The 24,229-nt window shown below is 28.9% G+C and overlaps 1 protein-coding gene across 1 annotated transcript in view; it reads left to right on the top strand.

The window, feature by feature from the left end:
* LOC124357458 (signal peptidase complex subunit 3) overlaps window positions 1–16,289 on the top strand; it is a 36,584-nt gene extending 20,295 nt beyond the window's left edge. The window contains exon 5 of the mRNA XM_046809282.1: window positions 15,806–16,289. Within this exon, the coding sequence (XP_046665238.1) occupies window positions 15,806–15,935 (130 nt within the window). The 3' untranslated portion in view covers window positions 15,936–16,289. The remainder of the gene's footprint in view (window positions 1–15,805) is intronic.
* Window positions 16,290–24,229: the final 7,940 nt, after the last annotated feature.

The raw sequence follows: 24,229 nt of genomic DNA, 5'->3' as shown, positions 1-24,229 counted from the left end.
TTTGTAAATGTAATTTTTTGAGAGACATCATATAAAACTGTAGTCAGACTATCTATTTTTATATCTTGGAACAATAAATAGGTATTACGAATTTTAAATCATTGAATAAAATAAGTGTATGTATAGATATAACTAATTGTTTGCTAGACAACCGTTATGCACTATAAACTTTCCAAAAGAAATACAAGCAGGGGGGCAAGTGAGTAAAAAAGTGTAAGGTTTAACTACAGGGTGCTTTCAAGTCGGCGGTTAATTGATCAGGGCTTTTAATTTCTTAAGTTTGTGTATGTTGGAGTTGGTTTATTGAAGCTCACATGCAAAACACCATGTATCAGTTCTAAATACACTAACACCACTTTTTAGGTGTCTCAGAGCAGAAATAAATGTGAGGGTGATTTGATATTACATACAACAGTTTTAATTCTCTAACCCACTATATTTTTCATTAGCCTCTGTTAGGCTCTTCTGTGTTTGTTTGATGCTGCTACCCAGTTTTTAGATTTCAGTACTAACTGAAAGCAAGGTTTTAATGGTGATCCGCCTCCATTCCCATCTCAAATTTTGATTATCCAAGAAAGGTCCCATCAACTCTAAAAATGAAACTCATGTATTTAACCATAGTTATTATAGTTGAACTAATGTTTGCTGTACTATTTGACAGGAATTATTTAAGTTTCTTACAATCAATATGCAGTGAAAATTTCAAAGTTTGCCTTCAGTCTGTATGTAAAAAGTACAGATTACAAGATTTTATGTCAAATTTTAAATAAATTTCTCTGCATTTTTTCCTTGAAATACAAAATGTAGCTTCATTATTTAAACCATTTGGATAAAAGGGGTCACAGTTAAACAATAAAAACTATTTTCAGCAATTGTTACAAAATGGTTCTTGATAGTGAAGGGATTTTAATGAAAATTGATACAGTTAATTTAATGTATATATTATATATATACATTAAATTAATTATATGTATATATTATATATATATACATATATAAATATAAATATATATATACATTAGTAGATAAGAATATAAGGTTCCTAGACCACTTTCGGAGCCAACAGTAAATCAAGGGAAAATACTGTTTAAAGGACAATAAACGAATCTGTAAAATCAAACAGTAACTCACGAATGAAAAATTAACCGAATCTATAGCTGTTTGCTTCTACTTTCTTAAGGTGTCTATTGGAAACTTCTGCTTCGAATCAATCTATTGGAAATGATCTCATATCTGCTTCAAATCAACGAAAATTCTGTTGTAAATATATTAAAATCTTAATGAAAAATCTATTGCCAATGTTCTCATATCTGTTTCGAATAAACGGAAATTGTGTGGTAAATATATTAAAATTTTAATAAAAAATCTCTGAAATGGAATGAAAAATCAAGAAATCTAAAATTTTACTGAATTTCTCTAATATCGTTCTTAATCACATCATATGATAAAAATTTTTTAGAAACAACAACAACATAACAAATCGCGTTTGTAACAGCATTTTGAAAATCCATATTGATAATTATATCGTTCTTTGAAGCAGAAATATTTGTCAAACTCTTTGTTGTATCAATGACATAAATAGGTCTATTCGCTAAAAATTCTTTAGGATTATAATACATTTCCATATTTTTGTAGTAAACTTTCTTAAAATCTTGATACATCTGATACATGATTCTGAAAAGACCTCCTGAAATGTTTAAATTTTGTAATTCATCTGGATAATAAGAACCGTTCAATTTTACTCTGATATTTTTTACATTCAAACTATCAAACTTTGAAGGATTTTTCTCTTGATTATTCTGTCTATCTGTTTGAAAACCTGTAATAACAAACCTGTGCTAAATCACCAACCGCTTCAAATTGTCCAAATTTAAAAGTTGATTCAAAACTGTTTGAAAATACATCACTTTTGGAATAACAAATGGTTCCTTTAATAGTGCTTAATTGGCCACAGTTTTCGACTTCTTCTATCAATTTATTGTGTTTTCTTACTTCAATCTTAGAAAATAAAAACGGTATAAAATTATCGATTAATCTAACATTATCAGTTCCAAGATATGCTTGACCATCTTGTTTTGTTAAAGTTCCAGAAATATAAAACTGGAAGTTAGACGAGCAAAAGTTATCTCCAAAATCAATATTAAACTCAGTTCTTTTATTCGGTTCATTCAAATGTTGTTTACTAATTGGATAGAAATTTTTAAACTCCGCCCTTTCAATATCGCCTGAATACTTTTTGTAGTCCGCCATTTATATAGAAAAAATTTCAAGATTTTTTTACGAAAATTTTAATCATGTATAAGTCGATAAGAATAGATTTAGTCATTTTTTAATGATCTACTTCGTCATATTCGGGATTCTCTTCCTTAAATTTTGCAATTTCGGCCACATATTTCAATAAAATCTGCACAGGATAGTAACCGCTATCTATAATATTGTTCCAATCAACTGTATCTTTATTTTCATCCAAAAACTTTATACTCAAGTGTTGATAGAGACAAAGAACAGACATATGATCTTTTAATTGATAATGTATATTTTCTTGAATGAACTCTGGGGACAGATTTTGATATTTTGCAATGTTATACCAATTCAATTTGTTTACGTATAATCTCATCATATCTTCGGATAATTCATATTTTTGAGAAATATCATCCCAATGTTCTTTTTTCAAATCTCTTTCGTGTTGCATTATAAAAAGATTGAAAGCACTGTAATGTCCCGCCATCTCTATTTATTAAGAAAAAATTTCAAGTTTTTATAAATTGGCTCTTTTTAGCGTTACATTCAGCACATTTTCCAGAAACTCTTTTAACTCCATTGATGTTTGCATAGTATTTTATATCATTTGTTTCAGTTTTTTCTTTACATCTCACACAGTATATAAGCTCCATTTATATAAGGAAATTTTATCATGTATAAAACCCTACGCGAATACCTATTTCAGTAAGATCTTCCTCCCACTTATTAAGTTTTTCTTCTATTTTTTGAAATTTGTCAGCATAAGAATCATTGTATTCAACAAATTTATGACCAATATTCTCAAAAGTTTTCGTAGCATCTAAACTAAATTTATCAAAAGACTCTTTAAATCTAGTAAGTTTTTCATTAATTTCACCAACATCGTCTACTGATCTTTTACTTCTTTCATCAAGTTTTTCATAGACTTCTGTTGTAAAATCTTTAACATGCTGTTTATGATTCTCATAATTTTGTTTTAGTTCATTAAACATTTTAATAGGATCTTCTAATTGAATCATTACAACAACATCAAATGGATTAATTCCTTTACTAACACTGCTAATTCTTTTTCCTTTAAAATCTAAGGCATTTTTAACATTCGGATCATGTAAATCAACAATATCGATGTTTTCTGATAATTTTAGAGGTTTTAAAATTTGTTCTTTAACAACAACATCATGTTTGTCAATACCAGGTCGAACACCGACAATTCTTTTTTTATTAGCCAAACTAACATAATTCTTTTCAACTTTGATCGCTTCGGTAATTTTATCAGCTTTTTCGATATGAGACATTAAATTGGTAAATAATTTTTTTACACCATCATCAACTTCTTTTTCCAATGTTTTTATTTTATCAGCAACTTCATTTGAACTCATGAAATTTGCAAGTTTGTTATCATATTCTGCTTTAAAATCTTCAATCTCGACAGCAAATATATCTGAATCTGGAAGGTTTTGTAATAAATTTTCTAACTTGTTATCAAACTCATTTCTCAAACTATCAAAATTGACATTATTTCGAATATTTTCAGTTCTAATTTGTATTCCAAACACATCAAAAATATTTTGCGAATCCATATTTATTAAGCAATAATTTGTTGACAACGTCTTTAAAATCTTTACCATCAGTCAGTTCATTCAAAACAAAAACACATAAATGACCACAAATTGGTGGGTCTTTATAGTCTTGAATTTGAGAATCGTTGTAGTAGACGTTTGATTTTTTCAAATATTGGATCAATTCTATCGGCGGTTTGTCCTCAATTCTTCCATACGAATCAAAATAAAATGCATTCTTATCAGTTTTATAATAGCAAATCCAATGAGTTCCAGTTCCCATAATCGAGTCTAAATTAACAATTCCACATTCATATTTCTTAACTTTTTCAGGTAATGTAGCTCTCATGAATATTCCTCTAAAATGTTTAATGTTTTTGCGATTTTTTCCAATTCTCCAAATGTTAATGGTTTTATTTCAAATTTTTTTTAATGTTTGATTTCACGTAATTCAAAGTTTTTTCATCTAATCCAGATCCTGTAACATCTTCCAACTCTTTATCTAACCAATTTAAAATGTTTCGAACAATAGGAATCACGTCTTTTTTAACGATTGGAGCAGCTTTACGAACATAAGGAACAACATTTTTAACAACTGGAATATTTTCTCCAAAATCTAATAAATCTTTCAAAAGTCCACCATTTTTAAGTTCTTTCAACTGATTATAAGAAAATTCTATTCTGGTTCCTTTATTGTTTTTCTTATGTTTTTCGAGTTTATTGTATTGTCTATTTGTTAAAAATATCTTATCTTCGCCATTTTTTAGTTGATCTATTTTAAATTGAATACTAACGGGTATTTTTTTCTTAAAAGCGGATTTTATTTTTTCTTTCTGATTTTTGCTGAAATTTACGTTCACCTCCATTTATATAGTTAAAATTTCAAGTTCTCTTCGATTCCCATTCCTAGTTTTCTCTTCAAAAACATTGCTCCAGCTGTTGGAAGCGCAACAAATCTTTCACCTAAACTAGCATCTTTTGATAAAAATCTATCCATTGCCTTATCTTGCAAAACTTTATCTGCTATATGTCTGGAATTCGTGTCTCTATGTTTTGCATAAAAAATATCGTGTTCCATAGCAGCTTGATCTAATTTATTTATTCCAGGATCTCCTCTTTTTAGTCTTTTTTCGAGTTTTGTGCCAGGCCCCAGATACTGATAAGTTGGTACGTGTAATTCAAAAGGTAAATTGTTGATAAAATCATTCAAAAGTCCGCTACCTTCAATCATAGATGAACTTATTGCCGGCAAAATTCGTTTTAAATATTTAATTCCATCAGGTTTTTCAATCATTTCGTCAAGTTTGTTCAAAATAAAATCTTTAATTGCTTTCTTTTCATTCAAAAAATTGTTATTTCCAGCCTTCTCTTGAGCATAAATATAATTAATAATTCCATCGAGTTTTGTCAAATCGTCGATATATCTGTATTCAATCTTATTATCACTGTATTTTCTCACACCTGATCCTTCGATTCTTTTTTCCCAAATTGGTTTAATTAAGTTCATATATTTTTTACCTCTACTTGACTTAGGCTTCTTAGTAGATGGATCATTATTTTTGTAAATTGAGTCAGATTCCCATAAAATTTCTGTATACTTTTTCAAATCTTCTTCAGAATATAAATTATCTTTTGGAGCGTCATAGTCTGTTAATAATCTCCATAAACCTTGAGTTCCTTCATATGTTTTTTCATTAATAATGATATCATTATGTTCAAAATTAACGGGTAAATTTCCAATCATAAAACTTCTCTTTTTTCTGTCCCAATACAAACCAAATTTATCATCCTTTGCTCTAGGAAGAAATTTTTTACCAATTTCACCAATTATTATATCCGTTGTTCCAGGACTTATTGGTTCAACTATGGTAGAGTCTTCAATGATTCGAGGTCTAAATGGTGTTGAAGATGGTAATTTTGGCATTTCAAACTCTTCCACTTCAGATTCTGGAATTGAAATATCGGCAAATTGTCGTACAACTGGAACCAAATTCATCAAATTTTGATTATCACTTAAAACATTTTCAATTTTGCCCTCAACGTTTTTTATTGCAGAAGTTACAGGTTGATTGATTTTTTGAATAAATTCTTGTTCTTTTTCATCAGTTCGAATCTTTTCTTTAAATTCTTTGATTAATTTCTTTTCGATTTGATCAAGTTTTTTTTCGCTTCTTCAGAAGTTACGTTCACCATTTAATTAGAAAAATTTTGAAACGTGAACACGAAACGTAAAACGTGAACGTGGAACGTAAAAAACGTGAACACGAAACGTAAAACGTGAACACGAAACGTAAAAACGTGAACACGAAACGTAAAACGTGAACGTGGAACGTAAAAACGTGAACACGAAACGTAAAACGTGAACGTGGAACGTAAAAACGTGAACGTGGAACGTAAAAACGTGAACGTGGAACGTAAAAACGTGAACACGAAACGTAAAACGTGAACACGAAACGTAAAACGTGAACGTGGAACGTAAAAAACGTGAACACGAAACGTAAAACGTGAACGTGGAACGTAAAAACGTGAACGTGGAATGTAAAAACGTGAACACGAAACGTAAAACGTGGAACGTAAAAACGTGAACACGAAACGTAAAACGTGAACGTGGAACGTAAAAACGTGAACGTGGAACGTAAAAACGTGAACGTGGAACGTAAAAACGTGAACGTGGAACGTAAAACATGAACGTGGAACGTAAAAACGTGAACACGAAACGTAAAACATGAACGTGAAACACGAACGTGAAACGTAAACATGAACGTGAACGTGGAACGTGAACAGATTTACCGTTTTTCTGTTATTTTCATAATGTAAATAAAAATTAAAGATAATATAAAAATAGTTGTAACAAATATTTTATCAAGTAGATTTGTCAGACCACTGAGCAGCATTTATGTTAGAAAATTTATTCAAATATTTTCCATTTTTAGGCTTCAAAGTTAGATTAATAGTTAAAAAACCGTAGTCTTCTTTCCAAATTTTATCACACAACTCAACAAAGTGGTTAAAACTCATATCAGATCCCACATAATTGTTATAAATCTTTCTGGAATAATGATCATCTTGCTTAAAAACACACAACATATTCAAATTATTTCTAATAACTTGTTTATCAACCTTTGAAAAGCATTGAGAAAGATAGATACAAGATATGTTTTTGTGACGAGACATTACGAAATATTCTTTAATAACGTCTTGGTTTTCTAAAATACAATCATCGAAAACGATTAAAGAATTTGGTTTACATTCGCTTAAGTGACCTATGTCCTCGGAAGCATTATAAAAATGTGATATTTTTTTGTTTAAGTTTTTCTCAATATTTTCAAATCTTTCTTGTAATTTGTTATAGGCGTCTTGTTCTAAAGATTTACTAAAAACATACAAATTGGAATAAGGAATCAACCTATTGTAGATAAAATTCAATAATAAAGTTGTTTTTCCACATCCACTTGAACCAACAATTAACAATCTGATTGGTTGATCTTTCTTATTTTCTTCAAACGTTTGAAGTTTTATCTGATCTTTTTGCTTTAAAAATTTCTCCATTTAAATAGCGAAAATGAAGCTGTTCAAGTTGACTTCAGAAAGCTCTCAATTATTTTTAAACTTGGAACATCCTATACACTTAGAGGAAGAATCAAATTATTTTATCGGTTTAAGCGGTTTTTATTCTGACAATTTTGTAATAAATATTAGTGAAAGTTCTCCTTATTGTATAGGATTTAGTGAGAAGAACATAACAAAATATTATGGTTTAAACAAAGGATATTATACTTTCGATCAAATAAAAAATTCCCTTAAAAATTATCTGAAAACATTCAAACAATCAGATAAATCTTTAAACTTTGACGAAAACAAGTTTGAAATGCAAAAAAATTATCTCTCTAATAAAATTCAAATAAAATCACCAGTAAGAATAATGTTTTCAGCAATTATTGTAGATTTATTAGGGTTTGTTCAAGAAACTATTGAGCCAAATCAGGTATATTTAGGAAATAAAACGCCAAAATTTAGACCGTTCGATGTAATTGAAGTACATTGTAATCTCGTTGAACCTAGTTTTGAAAATCATACCGAACATTGACACAAAGAATCTGAAATTTTGTACACATTTTTCCCAAATGTTGCTTATGGATCAAAAATCAGTGAAAAACCGAATGAAATCGATTATATTCCAATTAGAACAAATATTACAAGAATTCAAAAAATCGCCTTAACTGTTCAAGACTCTGATGGAAACTTATTGAAAAATGAGAGTAAAACAACAATTTATTTAAGATTGAAAAAGGAATGAAAATGTTTCTAAATTTTACTAAAAACTCTTGACTTATGATATTTTGTTTGTAAATGTTTAGCATAACTAGGTAACCATTGAATAATTCGTCCACATTCGCAATGAGTCTCTTTTTTTCGACTTTCTCGTTGAATTCTTATAGTACAATCTTTACAATATGCTTGTTTTTTTATCTCTACTAATTTTAATGCCACTTGTTAAATTCAGAAATATTCTTAACTTCTTTACAAAAGTAACATTCTTTCTCCTCTAGAGTTAATTTTTTTATTTTATCGTATAATTCTTTTCGATATTTATTATGACAATCTTTACAATATAATGTCCAAATCCGTCTTTTTTAGTTCTATTTTTATAAAATTCTTCAAAACCTTTTATTTCCTTGCACATTGAACATTTCTTTTGAGCCTCCATTTATATAGAAAAAATTATAGCTTTGACTTTCTCAATTCATATTCGTAAAAACTTCCAGTTATTTCTTCGTTGTTTAAATCTTTTATACTATAAGTTACAGGATCTGTGTTATTAATTTGATAAATCACAAAGATTTCTCTTGACCAATTGTTCTTATATTTGTTCGAAAATGTTTGTTTTTTACTAACAATTCTTACATGATCATTAATTTTAAATTTAGTTTTCGTGTGAATTTCAGGTGGAACATACTTGAAAACGGTGTCTAATAACTCCTTTTCTGCATCCTTATCTACGTCTTTGGGCTTCATTTTAATCGTACTGTGAACCGTATCATTATAATTTGTGACTATTTTTTGAAGAATATAGATCCATTTAAAGTTTTTATTAATCTCAAAAATAACTTTCATCCTTTCGTTTTGAGTTCTGTTATATCTCTCTACAATACTTGATTTCTCTTCGTTTTCAGTATGATAAATCTTAATGTTATATTTCCTAAAAACATCGTTAAATTCTTTATTTTTAAACTCTAAACCCTTATCTGTATGAAGAAGATTTGGAGGTTTATGCCCGATCTTTATAGCATCTTTTACTATATCTTCGAAAGCTTTTGAAACATCCTTGCCGTTTTTTCTTTTGATAGCTCTTGACCAAGCATATTTTGAGAAAGTATCAATAACATTTAACATATACTTGAATCCATCATTTTGATCTGAATAGTTAGACATTATAACTAAATCTGCTGCCCATAAATCGTCAATTCCTAAAGTTATAATTTTTCTCTTTTTAAACTTTTTTCGTACTGGTGCATGAATTTCTCTAGCTTCAATCTCGATTTCTTCCTTATTCTTAGATTCTTTCTTTACTTGTTTTTCATAAGGATTCTTTATAAACTTACTCTTATTTGTCTTACATTTTGAACATTTTGCAGCAATTCTATACAATCCGTTTTGAGTTTGAACAATCTTAGCATCGATATTTTTCGTTTTTTTCTTACATTTGTGACAGTGAATTAAATCATCTTCCATTTACATATCAAAGTTTCCAAGTTTATTTAGTTCGTCTAGTATACCACATTTTGCTTCATTTTTATAGCCATACGGTACTGTTTCGATCTTATTTTCTAGGACAATTCTTTTATCCTCTTTAGCGCTCAGTGCCAGCTTGTTTATGGTAATTGTGTACAACTCATGTTTATAGCTTTTTATTACAGTCATCTCTCTAAATTCCTCTTTATCTTCGAACAAACATCTTTTCAAGTTTTCGATATTTATTGTTTTATTTACAACACTTCTCTTAATTCCTTTACACCTAACTGGATTTTTGTCTAGATATTTGTACGAATACATTTTCGATCTCAATCCACAAAATTCTTCTAAAACTTCGCTATTTAACTCATCTTTGAATTTCCCTATTACCTTCTTATTTTTAGTAGTGAAACATTCGTGATCTTTTGGATAATCACTTGTATCAAAGTCATCTATATTTTCTTTAATAATTTTAAAAGGATCTCGTTTCAATTCTAGGAAATAACTGTCTGTATCCATGTAACACAGATTCAAATCTGGGTCGAACTTCTTTAATTTATCGTAATAAAACTCATACATTAACAATTTTGATAGGTCAAGAACTGAAAATCCTATGTAGATCGGTTTGTTAAATTTAACCTTTTGTTTATACATGTGACTCGCTATACAGTTGTCGTCAAAGATATTAAAGCATTTGAAGTTTGTTTTCTTGGCCTGTTTCATTAAAAATTTTTCATTTCCTAGTTTGATATCGCATCTATTTCGCACATTTTCCATAGATTTTCCAAAAACAGAGTTGTTCATGAGCTTGTAAAAATCTTTCTCAAAGTCACTTGTAGCTTTGGTTCTTATGTTTGTGTTAAAATCAATGTACTTTTTCATAAAAGGCTTCTGATCGAATGCAATAACTCTATTCACATGTTTCAAAATCATACCTTGTTCCAGATAGAATTTCAAATTTCTTGAATGAACAACGTATTCAGTTTTATCCAGTAAAGTTGTGCAAAGTTTGTTTTTATAATGTTCGGGAGCAAGAGGTAAATCCTTGTGATGTTCATGTAAATTTGTGATATCCTAGATCAACTTCGAGAATATAGCCATAATCTTCGTCGCCAGTGAGTTCTAAAATTGTTTCTTGCCACTCTTCTTTTGTATATGTTTTAGGATTCATCCACTTGATTTCGTTATATGGTAAATTTTGCATAAGCCCGTAACCATAAAGGTTATTGGCATCGACGTACAACAGATAGTTTTCAGGCTTTGATTCATCAAAATCTTTCAAATATTTGTTATTTGCTTTAACATATCGTTTAATACATTGAGAAATGCCTCCGCGAATACCTTTTTCAATCATCAAATACATGTTATAATCGTTAATTAGCTGAAGCTCAATTTTCGTTAATTTTAACATAGCGTCCCATGCGAGACTTGGAGCAGTCAGATAATGTGCTGGATCGAGTTTGTAACAATTCAAGCAAATGTTTCTGAAGTTTTCAAAAATATCAGCAAGCAATAAAACATCTTGGATGTTATAGAGATCTGAGTAATTACCAAGATTTTTATCCTTTAATTTATTCCAAACAGCTAAATAATGTTGAAAATCTTTCTCAGATATGCTCTCATCTGTTAAAAGTGAATAGAAATCTTGAATTTTTAGCTCTTCTGTGTAATCAAGTTTTTCAATACTATCGATAAATTCATAGGGAAATATTCCTTTTCCAGATAGAATTTTAAAAATCTCGTTGTCGTCATTTGGCTGTCTTTTTAGAATTTCATTCAATATTCTTCCATCCTGTATAAAATGATTTGTATGTTTAAAATCTTCTGTCTTTAGATTTTTTAGCTAACTTTTCTATAGATGAGGCCATAAATCTGAACGTATCTACGAAAGAAAACTTAATGTATTTTCTAGGTTTATTACCTTCGAATTCATATCCATATGCAGAATTTACAGAATAATTTATATATCGTTCATCGGTGTTTGCAATCAAATCAACGTTTCCATATTGTTTAGCCAATTCTTTTATGTACAAATGAGTATCGTAGTTACTCATATTGTGACAGAAAACTGGAATATTTTGAGGAAATTTGAGATTCAGATTACAACATAAATGAGCAGCACCTCGAAATTTGCCGGTTAAATGACAATGATCTCTCACTTTTAATCTTTTTTCTTCATCAAAACCTTCTGTTTCACAGATATGACAAACGTTTGAATTTTGATACGAAATTTCTTCTTCTTCAGTCAATTTCATAGGTTTCATGTTCTTTGAATTATATTTTTTCGATATGTATTTCGATAATTTATTGAGTTCTTCAAACAATTGTTTTGGAACATTAGGTAAATCTTCTTCATTTTTGGCTCGATAACATATCGGTTTGTACATGCGATTGGTCACATTCGACACTAAATATAGAGTAAAACCATAAGGAATGTGTTTCTGAATCTTGTTTGTAGTCGATTTTTGTGGATTGTTCTTGCATGTCGGAATTTTTTCTAATATGCTTTCAAAATCCATATAAATAACGTACGGATGGCTAAATTTCTTTTGATAATTAATAAATGATGTTTTTTGTCCTGGAAACGGCATAATTGGTTTACAAACTTCATGTTGCTTGCAAATTTCTAAATGATCAGCTAAAGCACTATATTTGTAGAAATGACTCAAACATCTTCTACAAAGAAATTTTTTATTTTTACATTTAGATAATTGAGAGAAAACGAGTTTATTTAAATCCGTGATCAAAACATAATGAGATTTGTCTTCTTGTTTAACATACAATAAATCGATTTCTAACTCGGCATTATAAACTTCGGAAATTTGTAATGGAACAATGTTGAGTTTTTCGTCATAAGTATAGATATTTATAGACATTTTTGGATATTTGTACTTGGAATTGGAGCTGCGTTTCTCAAATAATTGTATATCTTTTAAAGACATTGGATACTCAAAGCCCGAAAATATCTCGTCATTCACAAATTTTTCATATTGTTTTGCTCTGTCTACATGAGTTTCTGGTTTTTCAATAGCACATCGGATAGAATAAATAAAACAGAAATCATCTTTATTTTTGATATTCACACAAGCCTTCCTATCTTTGATTATCTTTGGTAAATCGATATATGATCCTGCGTTCATCATTTCGTGTTTATTAATGCTCAAAACTAGTTGTTTGCAGCTTTTAAATGTCCATCCAGAACCCTTATTTGGATGATTTGTTTGTTCACGATGTGTTAATTTATTAAATTGTTTGGTGATAAAATCGTTTACATCGAAGATTTCGTCTGCTTTTATAGCAAAGTACATTGGGCAAGTTTGTGGTTCACCGTTCACTAAAGTTCTTTCGTATTCACATTCCAAAGAGAGATATCCTTTCATATTTTTAACATTTTCTTGAAATTTCTCGATTAAACTTTTAATTTCTGGCCTCATAATTGATAGATATTTGTAAATTGACATAGAATTGTCGTTCAAGTTTGTTAAAATGTATTGCTTGAATAGACCTTGTATAGAGGATAAAACTCCTACATCAATGATATTTTTAGGTTTTTTGTTAAGAGTTTTGTCTATTTGTTCGATCGTTTCAGACTTAGTTTTATCGTTAGTTTTGATAGACAATTTTTCGGCGATTGACTGAATTTTTTCATCTTTAAATAGATTGAGATCTTTTTTATCTTCCTTAAAGTTTTTCTTTAATTCTCGTAAATTTTCTATATTGTACATCTTTTCATGATCGACAATTTGATTTTCTTTAGCCCAATTCCTCAAATAATTCAGTTCACTTTCGTAAAGTTGTTTGTTTTTTAAATGGATTTTTGAGCTATAATGTTGATCATAGTTATGTTTTAGGATTTCTTTCTTACAAAACGGACATGTTACTTTTTCTCCCTTCATTTATATAAGAAAAATTTGAGTGTGTCAAGTTTCACTATTTAGTAAAATATCTTTTTATTAAGGAAAAGTTATCAACTTTTAAGCTTAAAGTTGGCAATAATTTGAGATAATTCAGTAGATTTTCAGGATTTAAAAAAAAACTCTAATACTAGTGTGTAGGGACCTTAAAAAAAACCTTGATTATCTACTGAATTATCTCAAATTATTGCCAACTTTAAGCTTAAAAGTTGATAACTTTTCCTTAATAAAAAGATATTTTACTAAATAGTGAAACTTGACACAATCAAATTTTTTCCTATGTAAATGGAGCTACTAAAGGAATTAAATGAAGTTGGTGATTTAAAGTTCAAAGAATATAAGAAGTTGAATGAATTAGAAGAAAATAAGAAATACAAAATTTTGAATCTGGAGAAAATGAAAGATAAATTCGGGTTTACAATAATTGCCGAGTTGGAAGATTATAAAGTACACTTACCGAACAGATTTTTGACTGTTTTGGATGAAAAAAAGATTAAAGAATTGAATAAACATGATAAATTACACTTGGTTGTTACTGGAAAGAAGACTATTAAAGATAAAGACTGTGTTACTATCAATTTTGTAGAGTAGAAGATTTTTCGTCGTAGCAGACATTTCAAATAGATTGATTTGACAGCTTAAGAAAGTAGAAGCAAACAGCTATAAATTCGGTTATTTTTTATTCGTGAGTTACTGTTTGATTTTACAGATTCGTTTATTGTCCTTTAAACAGTATTTTCCATTACTGTTTGATTTTACAGATTCGTTTATTGTCCTTTAAACAGTATTTTCCCTTGATTTACTGTTGGCTCCGAAAGTGGTCTAGGAACCTTATATTCTTATCTACTTACATTAAATTAACTGTATCAATTTTCATTAAAATCCCTTCACTATCAAGAACCATTTTGTAACAATTGTAGCATTTTGTAATATATATAAATATGAAAAATGGAGACAAAACAACCTAATAATAACCCTAATAAAATCAGGGAATACAGAAATATGGACTATATAATTTTTTATTAAATGAAACTTTTAAATCTTTTAAAAGTGGTCATTAACATAGTTTATCCAGGATTTGTACTAACATGTTTGGAGCAGAACCTTACAGTGAGAGAATTCCCCCACAACACTATTCTGGCTTTGTCTGTGGAGGTACCTAAATAAAACTGGATATAATGTTTTAGGTGTTTAATTGAAGCTATATGAAATATTTCAATCAAATGAGAAGTTGCTGTGAAACTCTAAACATGAAAAGCATTGATTTTATCCATTAGGGCAAGAAGCTGAGGGTATTCCTTCTGCACTTAAACCAATTAAGACTTCTACACGAGATCCGGAGTGACAGGATGGGATGATATGAGAAATTGGGGCCACCCAATGAGGCTCAGATCTCATGGTACAGCCATCATGAGGCGATAGTGGGGACAATCCTAACCATAGCAAACAGATCAAGAGTTCTCTCTCACGTTTATTCGTATTAAAATCTCAGGGAATCCTATCTTCTCTAGTAATTAATCATTTTCCATGGTAAACTAGACCTATCGGTCAAATTATTTCTTTACCCCAGTATCTGAACATTTTTGGTAAGTGATGTGGCACACCTGAGCATAAGTTATATTACTCAGACAACATCTGATTTAATGTACTGATTGTGGGTACCACTGACAGGTATAAACCAGCCAGAAGTGAACTCTCCAAGGGTACAGATTTTTATAATATTATTGGACGGATCATATAAAAATTTGGCACAGTCTATGTTTTGCAAAGACATTTTTTAGTTTATATCTCAACCCAGAGTTGATACTAACTATAAAACACTGGTCTGTCTGGTACACATATGTGAATGTATTGTGATATGATTATTTTAGTATGCTATTCAAATATAATTTTGTAACTTTAAACAACAAAGATTTGTGATTAAATGTGATGAAGCATGTGTGTTTCATTCAATCTATTACATGATCCGCAGAGCTTATACCTAGTTTAGCAGTGTTTAAAATCTGTGTTATAATTTTGGCTCGTACAAGTTTTTGAGCTGGTTTGTAAAGGATTAGAGAAATTGTACACTTTTGATTAATGTTTAATAACTAAGAAGTGTAATGTTATCACACAATACATTCATACATCTGCATAAGAGCGTAGAGTTACTTGTATATTGATTAGTCAGTTTAAAATTTAAATTATGACCTTTTTTACCATTCTTATTTTTCCAATTATGATACTAATAAATGTATTAATTATTGTTAGTAGGATTTTGCAATGTAATTGTTGTTCTTAAAGAAAGGAAATTAATAGTTTGTTGTTGGCCTTAATAGTTTTCTTCATGTTAGTAATTGATGTATCATTATTTTACAGAGGCAACTCCAATGTGACTCTGACTTTGTCTTGGAACATCATCCCCAACGCTGGCCTTCTCCCCAGCATCTTTGCTCTTGGACATCATGCCATCCAGTTCCCTAATGAGTACACTAAGGCTAGGGTATAATCACAAATGCCTAGATTGAAAAAATCCATTCACTTGTTTTTGGTTAACTTATGTTTTTTACTACGTTGGTTGTGAGTGCGTGTCAGTACTTATTTATGTGTGATTGAAGGTTGGGTTTTTGTTGATAACACATGACAAGGATATTGTTATATAATCACTTAAATTACTTTTTAATACCAGAAAATAAGTGTATAATGTGCATTTTGTTTAGGAATTAATTTTGTTCTTTTTTGAGTTATTTATCATTAATCTAAAGACATTGATTAAACTTCCAAGATAGTTCAAAACTAATTTAAATTTATTGAAGTGAATTCTGAAAGTAATGGTAATAAATACTTTTTAATTGTAATTGTATTATTGCATTCCTCTTTTATTGTTTGTTATTTAAAATATATTTATACCTCTTTCTGGGTTCATTAGATATTAATTTTTTGTAAGAAAAGCAACTCTATAATTATTAGACAGTTTCCAAATAATATCTTATAATAAGAAAATCACAAACAAAATATTTGAGATATCTTTGTGTAGAAATACTGAAAAATTACCTAATATTATTTGAAATTTATGATTCTGACATAATTGAACCAGTCAACTTTTACTTATGTATTGTCTTTAAACAATGAAATAGTACATTTGCTCACCAAACAGGGTGTTATACTGTCGTTTTTCAAACCAGAGACTGCTAAATGAAATGATTTTTACAAATATATATATAACCATCTAAGACAGTTTGGCACATTTATGATTACACCTGGTGATCATGGTGGGTCACAAACTACATGTATCTTAAATCTGAAAATAATTATTGCTTTCAAAGGTCTTTTCCATCTAATACTGAGAGGACCATTAATAATTAAAAAAGATATCAAATAGTGAATTTTAACACTGGCAGTGTATGAAGAGGTACACAATAGGTCTTTATCTGTAATGTAACAAGTTTGGTACATGTTTTACAAAACTATAACTTTGAAAGCTCAGCCAGCGGTCTGAAAAAACTACCAAATACCATAATTTTTAACCAATCACAGGACTGATAAAGCGTGACACACCAAAATACAGAAGTTAATTATTTTTTCAGCACTGTGACTGCCATTTCGTTTTGTGTCCTACCTTGTTTATAATAAATGTTCTTCTAAACCCTTATATTGGGCCCGGTAAATTGCATAAAATACATTGTTCGATAAAACATAATAAACCCCTTTATAATTTGCAGGCTCTAAATAATAAAAAAAAATTTCCTTTCAGAAAGAATTGTCAAGAAGGTATTTTGTGTTGTGGAGTTAGCGACAGTTTCAAAACAAAATTGGAGGTAATTTCTTTCTCGGCACAATGGGCATCTAATCAGTTTGCTGTTCTAGCCATCTTGGTTAACACAAGTTATAATGTTAGTGAAGTGCAGTAAGTTCTTTTTTTAGGTATAAAATAGATAATGAAAGTGGCATATTTTAGTGTTAAAACCATTATGGATTCATACAACAAAGTTCATATTCATTTCTGTAGATAAAACAGTAATTTTATAATGATTTGTTTCATTGCTTCTTATAATTTGTATTATATTTTATGCTTTTTCAAAACTATTCATAGAATAGTAGCTTCAGCATACAAAAGTACAGAAGTTAAGTACTTTAAAAAAAGTACTTAAGTTACTTTAGTTAAGTTTTATTAAAACTTCAGTTTTTAGTCTTGATTAATATTCTTTTTGCTAAAAATGTTTATAAATATGAAGTAGGCATACACGTGTTTTACAATTTGGATTTTATTTTTTTATTTTCATAATTATTCTTATAATAGCTAAGGTTTCATACTAATCGTTTTTTTAATTTTTAGCCATATCACACATACATATTTTATATGGATATATTCAATCTATCAAAATATGTTGTAAACAAATTATAATGTAATTTTACAAAAATCTTTATGCAATATTTTTAGTTTAGTTTCCTATGTGGAATATATTTTTAATCAAATTATAAAAACGTGTTTTTATGGGATTTTTTTAATTTTCCTTTTTGTTTATAAAGAATTATATGTTTATAGTTTTGGTTATATTTATTGTTATTTTCTAATAGGATATACTTTTTACAATATAATTCTTTTTAATTTGACACTTGCACTTAGGTATAAAAATTGTACTTGCGTACTGTATTTCAATTTTTTTATCTTATGTGGTTTTTTACAAAACGTATTGGAGAAATTCCAATTTTATTTCTACTGAAAATAAGCACATGGTCTTTTCTGCATAATATTTTATACATTTTGAAACATTTGAAATTTTCCTTTTTTTAATGTTAAAAAAAGGTCAAAGTTAAATATTGGTAAAAAAGTTTTTCATGGTTTTCATTCTTTTTTTACAACATATAGTAAAACATAATATTTATAAATTATAGAAACTGTCTAAAACTACATTTCATGAGGCAATAAATGATGTGGTACAATGTATACTGTATATTATATAGATTTAACATTTCCTACATATTATTTTAAAAAAAAACCTTGCAATATGTGCAAAATCCAGAACCCATCTAAGAGAATTGGCATGGCTGCAGTGCTAGGGTTAAAAATTCAGCAACTCTACCTTAGTATATTTGAGTCCAGGCTCTTTTAAAAATGACTATCCAAATAGGTGAACTTTTTGTAAGTAGTTATTTATATATGTATAAGTGGTCATATTTTTATGAATGATATTGTAAAATCGTTTTGCCTTACATTTCCTCAACAACTTTGTGGATTGGTACAACCTGAATGGAATAGAATTTAAAGGAAAAAAATGTGTTACTATTTTATATTAAAACACTGTTTTAATTATACTTGTATTCTGTTAATACTTTAAGGTCAGACATTTAGGATAATTTAACATTTAACACTAGAACTCAATACCTTGCAATCTAAATTTATAGTTAAAATTGTTAGATTTTTACAAATAATTTTTGTAGCAACATTTAACATTACAAATTTAAATTAATATAATACATTTTTAATTGTGAATCAACTGGAGAAGACTTAAAAAAACTATTTGACAACTCAATAGGCCTACATTTAATTTTGTTAACATACATTTTAAAGTTCATTATTACTATTTAACATTCAAAACAATAAAATTTCAATTATAAAGTGATATTTAGAATTCATTTTAATTTTTTTTAAACTTTAAGGAAGATACACATAAAGCAAGTAACAGCAGAGACTGTTTGAACCAGAACATTAGAGGAATTTACTGGTCATTGTAAGAAATTATTATTTAGAAGTGTCTATAAAAGATTTTTCATTTTGTTCATTTGCCTTTATTTCTAGGAATAGATTACATTTGATTGTTACTTAACCTTGCAACTGGCTATCTTTGTTCCCAACATGGCAGGTATTTTTTAGTGATTTTGTAAGGGTTTTATTTTTCAAGATATAAACATTTTTAAAATATCAGTGTCTTTAGAAATAAATGTGGTTTATGACAATATGTTGAAATATTTGAATGTTACACTAAAAAAACTGTACATATAAAATGTTAATAAATTTTCCTCCAATGTGTAGCACCCTCACAGGCTACATAATTTATTTTATTTGAATTAAATCCAAAATAGACAACACTTTTGTAATATATATAATTCACAAATTATAAAATATGTTTATGATTATATACTTGAATAATTATATCTATAAAATTTACAATATCTCAAGACATCTTGTATTGCACTATTTTGTGTGCAATTATAACAGTTTGGTTCTATTGGATGAATTCACTTTTTCAAGGCTATGCAGAAGACAAAATTATATTTATAAGGGTTTATGTTGTATGAGACTTTTTTCTTTTTTAGGGCAAAACATTATTGAATTTTTACAACAGTAAAAACTTTGAAATAAAGGTGTAACTTTTTTAAGTAACAAGTTTTTTAATCCAAAATTAATTTTATTTGAAGCACACTTATAGAAGTTTACAAAAATGTAATTTTATTTTCCACCTTCATTATTTTTTAGAGAAAACTAACACATGCAATCGGTATAGAAATAAATTCTAATATCCTCAGAAAAATTAATACTATTATTTATTCGCTAAAAAAACATGAATAGGCTTTTATAATTCACTACCCAGTACATTCCTAATGTTTAAATTAACACTCAATGTGAAATCTATGCTAAATTATTTACTCAACAATAAGAATATTGAACCTATAAGAACATAGACCTACCTACAGTTTCACAAAAACCCAATAATCAATTCAATAAACTTTACACAAACATTTCTCACTTCACTACTTCTCTCAGCCAAATAAGTAACTAAATTAATATTTATACATTTGCAGCACACATAGTTAAGGATAGAATGTCAATGCCACTGTAGCTACTATGGTGTATCATATCAATTTATTAAAATACTAGTCCATTTGGTGAAACTAATCCTCAAAATATTATATTTTGTTGATAATTGACAACTACTTGATACCGATTGTATTTTTACCCTGCAAATAAAAATACTTTTGAAATAGGTCAACCTATAACTCACATTACACTGTACATATAAGAGCAAATAATAAATAAACAACCGATAAAAGCTTTAACTCTGTAAATTATTTGAGAATTTCATTTAAATCTAAATTGAAGTAACATACATGGTTACGCAAGCCCCAAGTGGTTGATCTGAGAGGACAACTAACTGTAATTCCACCTGAGCTGAGCGAGAGATAAGTATGGGCCACAATTAATGTCCTACCGAGTGCAAATTCTGGCTGGATGGCATGTGCACATCTTTAAATCCAATATTCAGTTTGTAGTAGTTCAGAATATCGGATTTAGGTTAAGTTAACAACTCCACGTCAGTGATGCCATATGTAGTTCAGGATGTCGGTTAGGTTGGTCGACGTATGTTGTAGATCCGGTTATGTTGTATGAAGAACCCCACGTTGTTTTGTCATATGAATTAGGTCAGATGTAAAATTAGATGTGAATAACAACCCACGTGGTGTTGTGAAGCAAGTTCAAATTTAGGTCAAAAATAGATTATGTCATAGGAAAATATTTAAATATTATTCGTATAGTTATAATGTATATTTCACTTTAAAAACTACACAAGTGATTTTGTGTTGGTGATTTAAATGTTCGTTAATGAATGAAAGCCTAGCTCTGACTCAGTAATGTAGTATAGTCACCACTATTGTTACACACTTCAGGTTATTAAAGAAGTTTCCTCAGTTACGTTTATATAAAACTTATTTACGTACAATCCACACGTACGTCATTCTTTGCACCAGCTTCATTTATTCTCATGAAGTTACCATTCATCACTAAATTACACAATTGATACATTTATATAGGTACATAGTTTACAACTTTAGTTCAACAATTTAAAACTACTTCACAGATTTAATCTTAAGAATTCAACTAAAACATGTGCTCTTTTGTTAGAAGAACAACACAAGTTGTTCCACTACAATGGTTAAAGCCAGAAAGAGACTGGAAAATCTCCTGCAGAAGTTGGGTTGACAGGAGCGGAAGTCGTGAGTTTACCCTCCGACCCAAACTACTATGTTTTAATTTAATGTTTGTTAATACCGGTTATAAATTATTAATTTCTTTAGTAGCTATTGCAATTAAATAATTTGAATTTATTCCAATGTAAAATGAAATGAATTCTAAATAACTTATCTTTTTCTTTATCAATTATTTTCATCTTACATGTAATCAGGTGTTTGTAATAGACGATTATATTTCCACTTACTGATCTTGACACTAACTATTTGAAAATGGAATTTGAATTGAACTGATCTGTTACAAGTAGTACAAGTCATTTCCCTTCTGCTTCTTCTTTGCATCATTTCCATATGCAGTAGAAACAGGCTTTGTGTTTTAGTGTCAATTATGAAGGCTCATTGCTTATTTCTATGATTTTTTAAAAGAAGATGAAAAGTCATCTAATAGTGGATTAAAAATGTCTTAACAAGCGCTAGTCTTTCATGGACAAACTCAGACAACTGAGAGTGACCCCACATTAATATCCAAGATCATTTACTGGTGATGAAAGTTGTGTTGTATTGCTCAGACATAGTCTAACCACTCACAACAATGAAACGCTGTACCATGAATCAGCGGCTATTGCACAAGGCTGCTGGCACACTGCCTTGTATCGTCATGTCCAAAAAATAAAAATGGTAAGTACAGTCCGGGAACTTCCTAATGCCATCATGTAAAAGTGTAAACGGGTACAGGGAGAAAATAATGACCCAAATAAGAAAAACATAGTTAAAAATCAGGTTATATCTAAATAATAGAGAAGAGGCAGTAAAAATAAGCACTAATCCGAAAGTTATATAGTTATGTTTATTAAAAAATATTACTGTGTTATAATATGATAATTTCCACTTAAATATGTAAATAATTTTAATAACAACCACAGATAATAAATGTGACGAAAAAATTTCAAATTATATTACATTTATAACATATTAAATCTCTATAAATCAGAAATCAAGCACAACCAAAGGAAACTGACAAACTTTACAACTGAAATTCACATTTATTGAATTGACAATAACATACATTGTTAAACCACTTAAGAATGCAAAAATTGTTGAAAAAGTCTACAGATGATTATAATGTACACAGAATATAAAAGTTGAAAAGTAAGATCTTGTTGTTGACTATCAGTATTTAACCAATACAGGTAACACTAAATATAGGCCTCAGTCAGTATAACCTTTGATTGTATTAGTTACACAAGAGACAACCCATCCAATGCTATAAATTGAGACATAGCAGAAGTTGAGTGCTCAGACACTATGTGGTGCACAGGCTGCCGTGAAGTGAATTAATAGTAAGTGAGGAGTTGACACCTCTGTTCGAGGCAGCTCACTAGAATCGTAACTATAGTCTGCTTTCCAAGCTCAGTGTTGCTGACAGTAAAAGAGGAACAAAGCTAGCATTTACACTTCATTGACTGTTAACAGAGAGGTCATTTTTTTCTTTGAAGCTTGAGAATATAATGGAAGGAGACTGAACCTGTCCACTGAACTAATCCTCCGGACACCTCTGCTGTAATGAATGATTTATCTCCTCTCTAACTAATACAATCAAAGGTATATATAACCTTTGATAAATATTAAATTGAATATTACTCCATTTTTAATGGTGTATTTATTTTAATAACAACATGTCACTCAAATAAATGGAATGGAAATATTTTATTAGATTTAATATTAAAATCTGTATACTGTTTGGATGTATCAATCCATTATCATATAAAATGAATTAGAGTGCAATGACTGTCTGAAACATATTAATTTATCTGTGTAAGCAACTGTTCTATACTAATTTTCTTTGCCGATGTCATGAAATGTCTTTATCATCAGCAATTATTAGCATTAACTCAAAAGAATAATTTGGAAGGTGAAACAAAACTATTTTGTTATAAAATTGTTATAGCAGAAAAGGGTAAAGCATGAAAGGCTTCTAGTTTCATTCCATTATTTACAACTTAATATAAAGGTCCTAACTAAATACTATTTTACATTTCCTTACAATGTTGTGAACATTACAGAAGTTTATATCTCCAAACGAGCATATAATGAAAATTGTTATATTTACAGCTTGTGGTTAACACCACAACCCTACAACATCTCTAAAACCTTAAATTATTTTATTGCTTGTTATAATATAACCAAAATTGTGAATGCATTATAGTTGGTAAAAGCTGTTTAATCACATTAGCACAGCATTTATTATCTAGGAAGGAAGAACATAAAATTATTCCTCGTATATGAAAACCATGTATATATTTTTAAAATTATACTTAAATACAGCAAACTATTGATACGTAAAATACAGTACAAAGTTTGTTACTCAGTTGAAAAGTAAATAAAAGAAAAAACTAATATCAAATATATGAAATATGTATCCTCTAAAGAGGAAATGGTAGTCTTAAACAAATAGTATTAACAATTAATTAGATTATAAATGCATAATTTGTTTTAGTTATTAAAATATTCAAATTATTAAATTAATTTTTTTAATCTTTTACAGAAAATAGTTAGTAAAACAAGGTAGGAGTATGTGCCGCATAACAGGCTTCGCTGAGGTTGCATTCCAAATTTGTAGTATTTAACTCATTTATTCTCGATATGTCCTGTAGGCAGATAGACAGACAGACAAGAGATTGACACAAACATTACGCTCAGCCAAATTCCATGGTTGGACATGCACGGTTATAGAACATTACTTGACTTGTCTATGTAGAAATGAAGTATCATGCAAAATTTGAAGTCTACGAATAAAATATTTTGAAAATATCTTGTCACATGATATTTTCCGAT

This window comes from Homalodisca vitripennis, chromosome 3 (assembly GCF_021130785.1).
Source record: "Homalodisca vitripennis isolate AUS2020 chromosome 3, UT_GWSS_2.1, whole genome shotgun sequence".
Taxonomy (NCBI): domain Eukaryota; kingdom Metazoa; phylum Arthropoda; class Insecta; order Hemiptera; family Cicadellidae; genus Homalodisca; species Homalodisca vitripennis.
The sequence above is the reverse complement of the archived record's forward strand: the minus strand, read 5'-3'. Positions and strand labels throughout refer to the sequence as shown.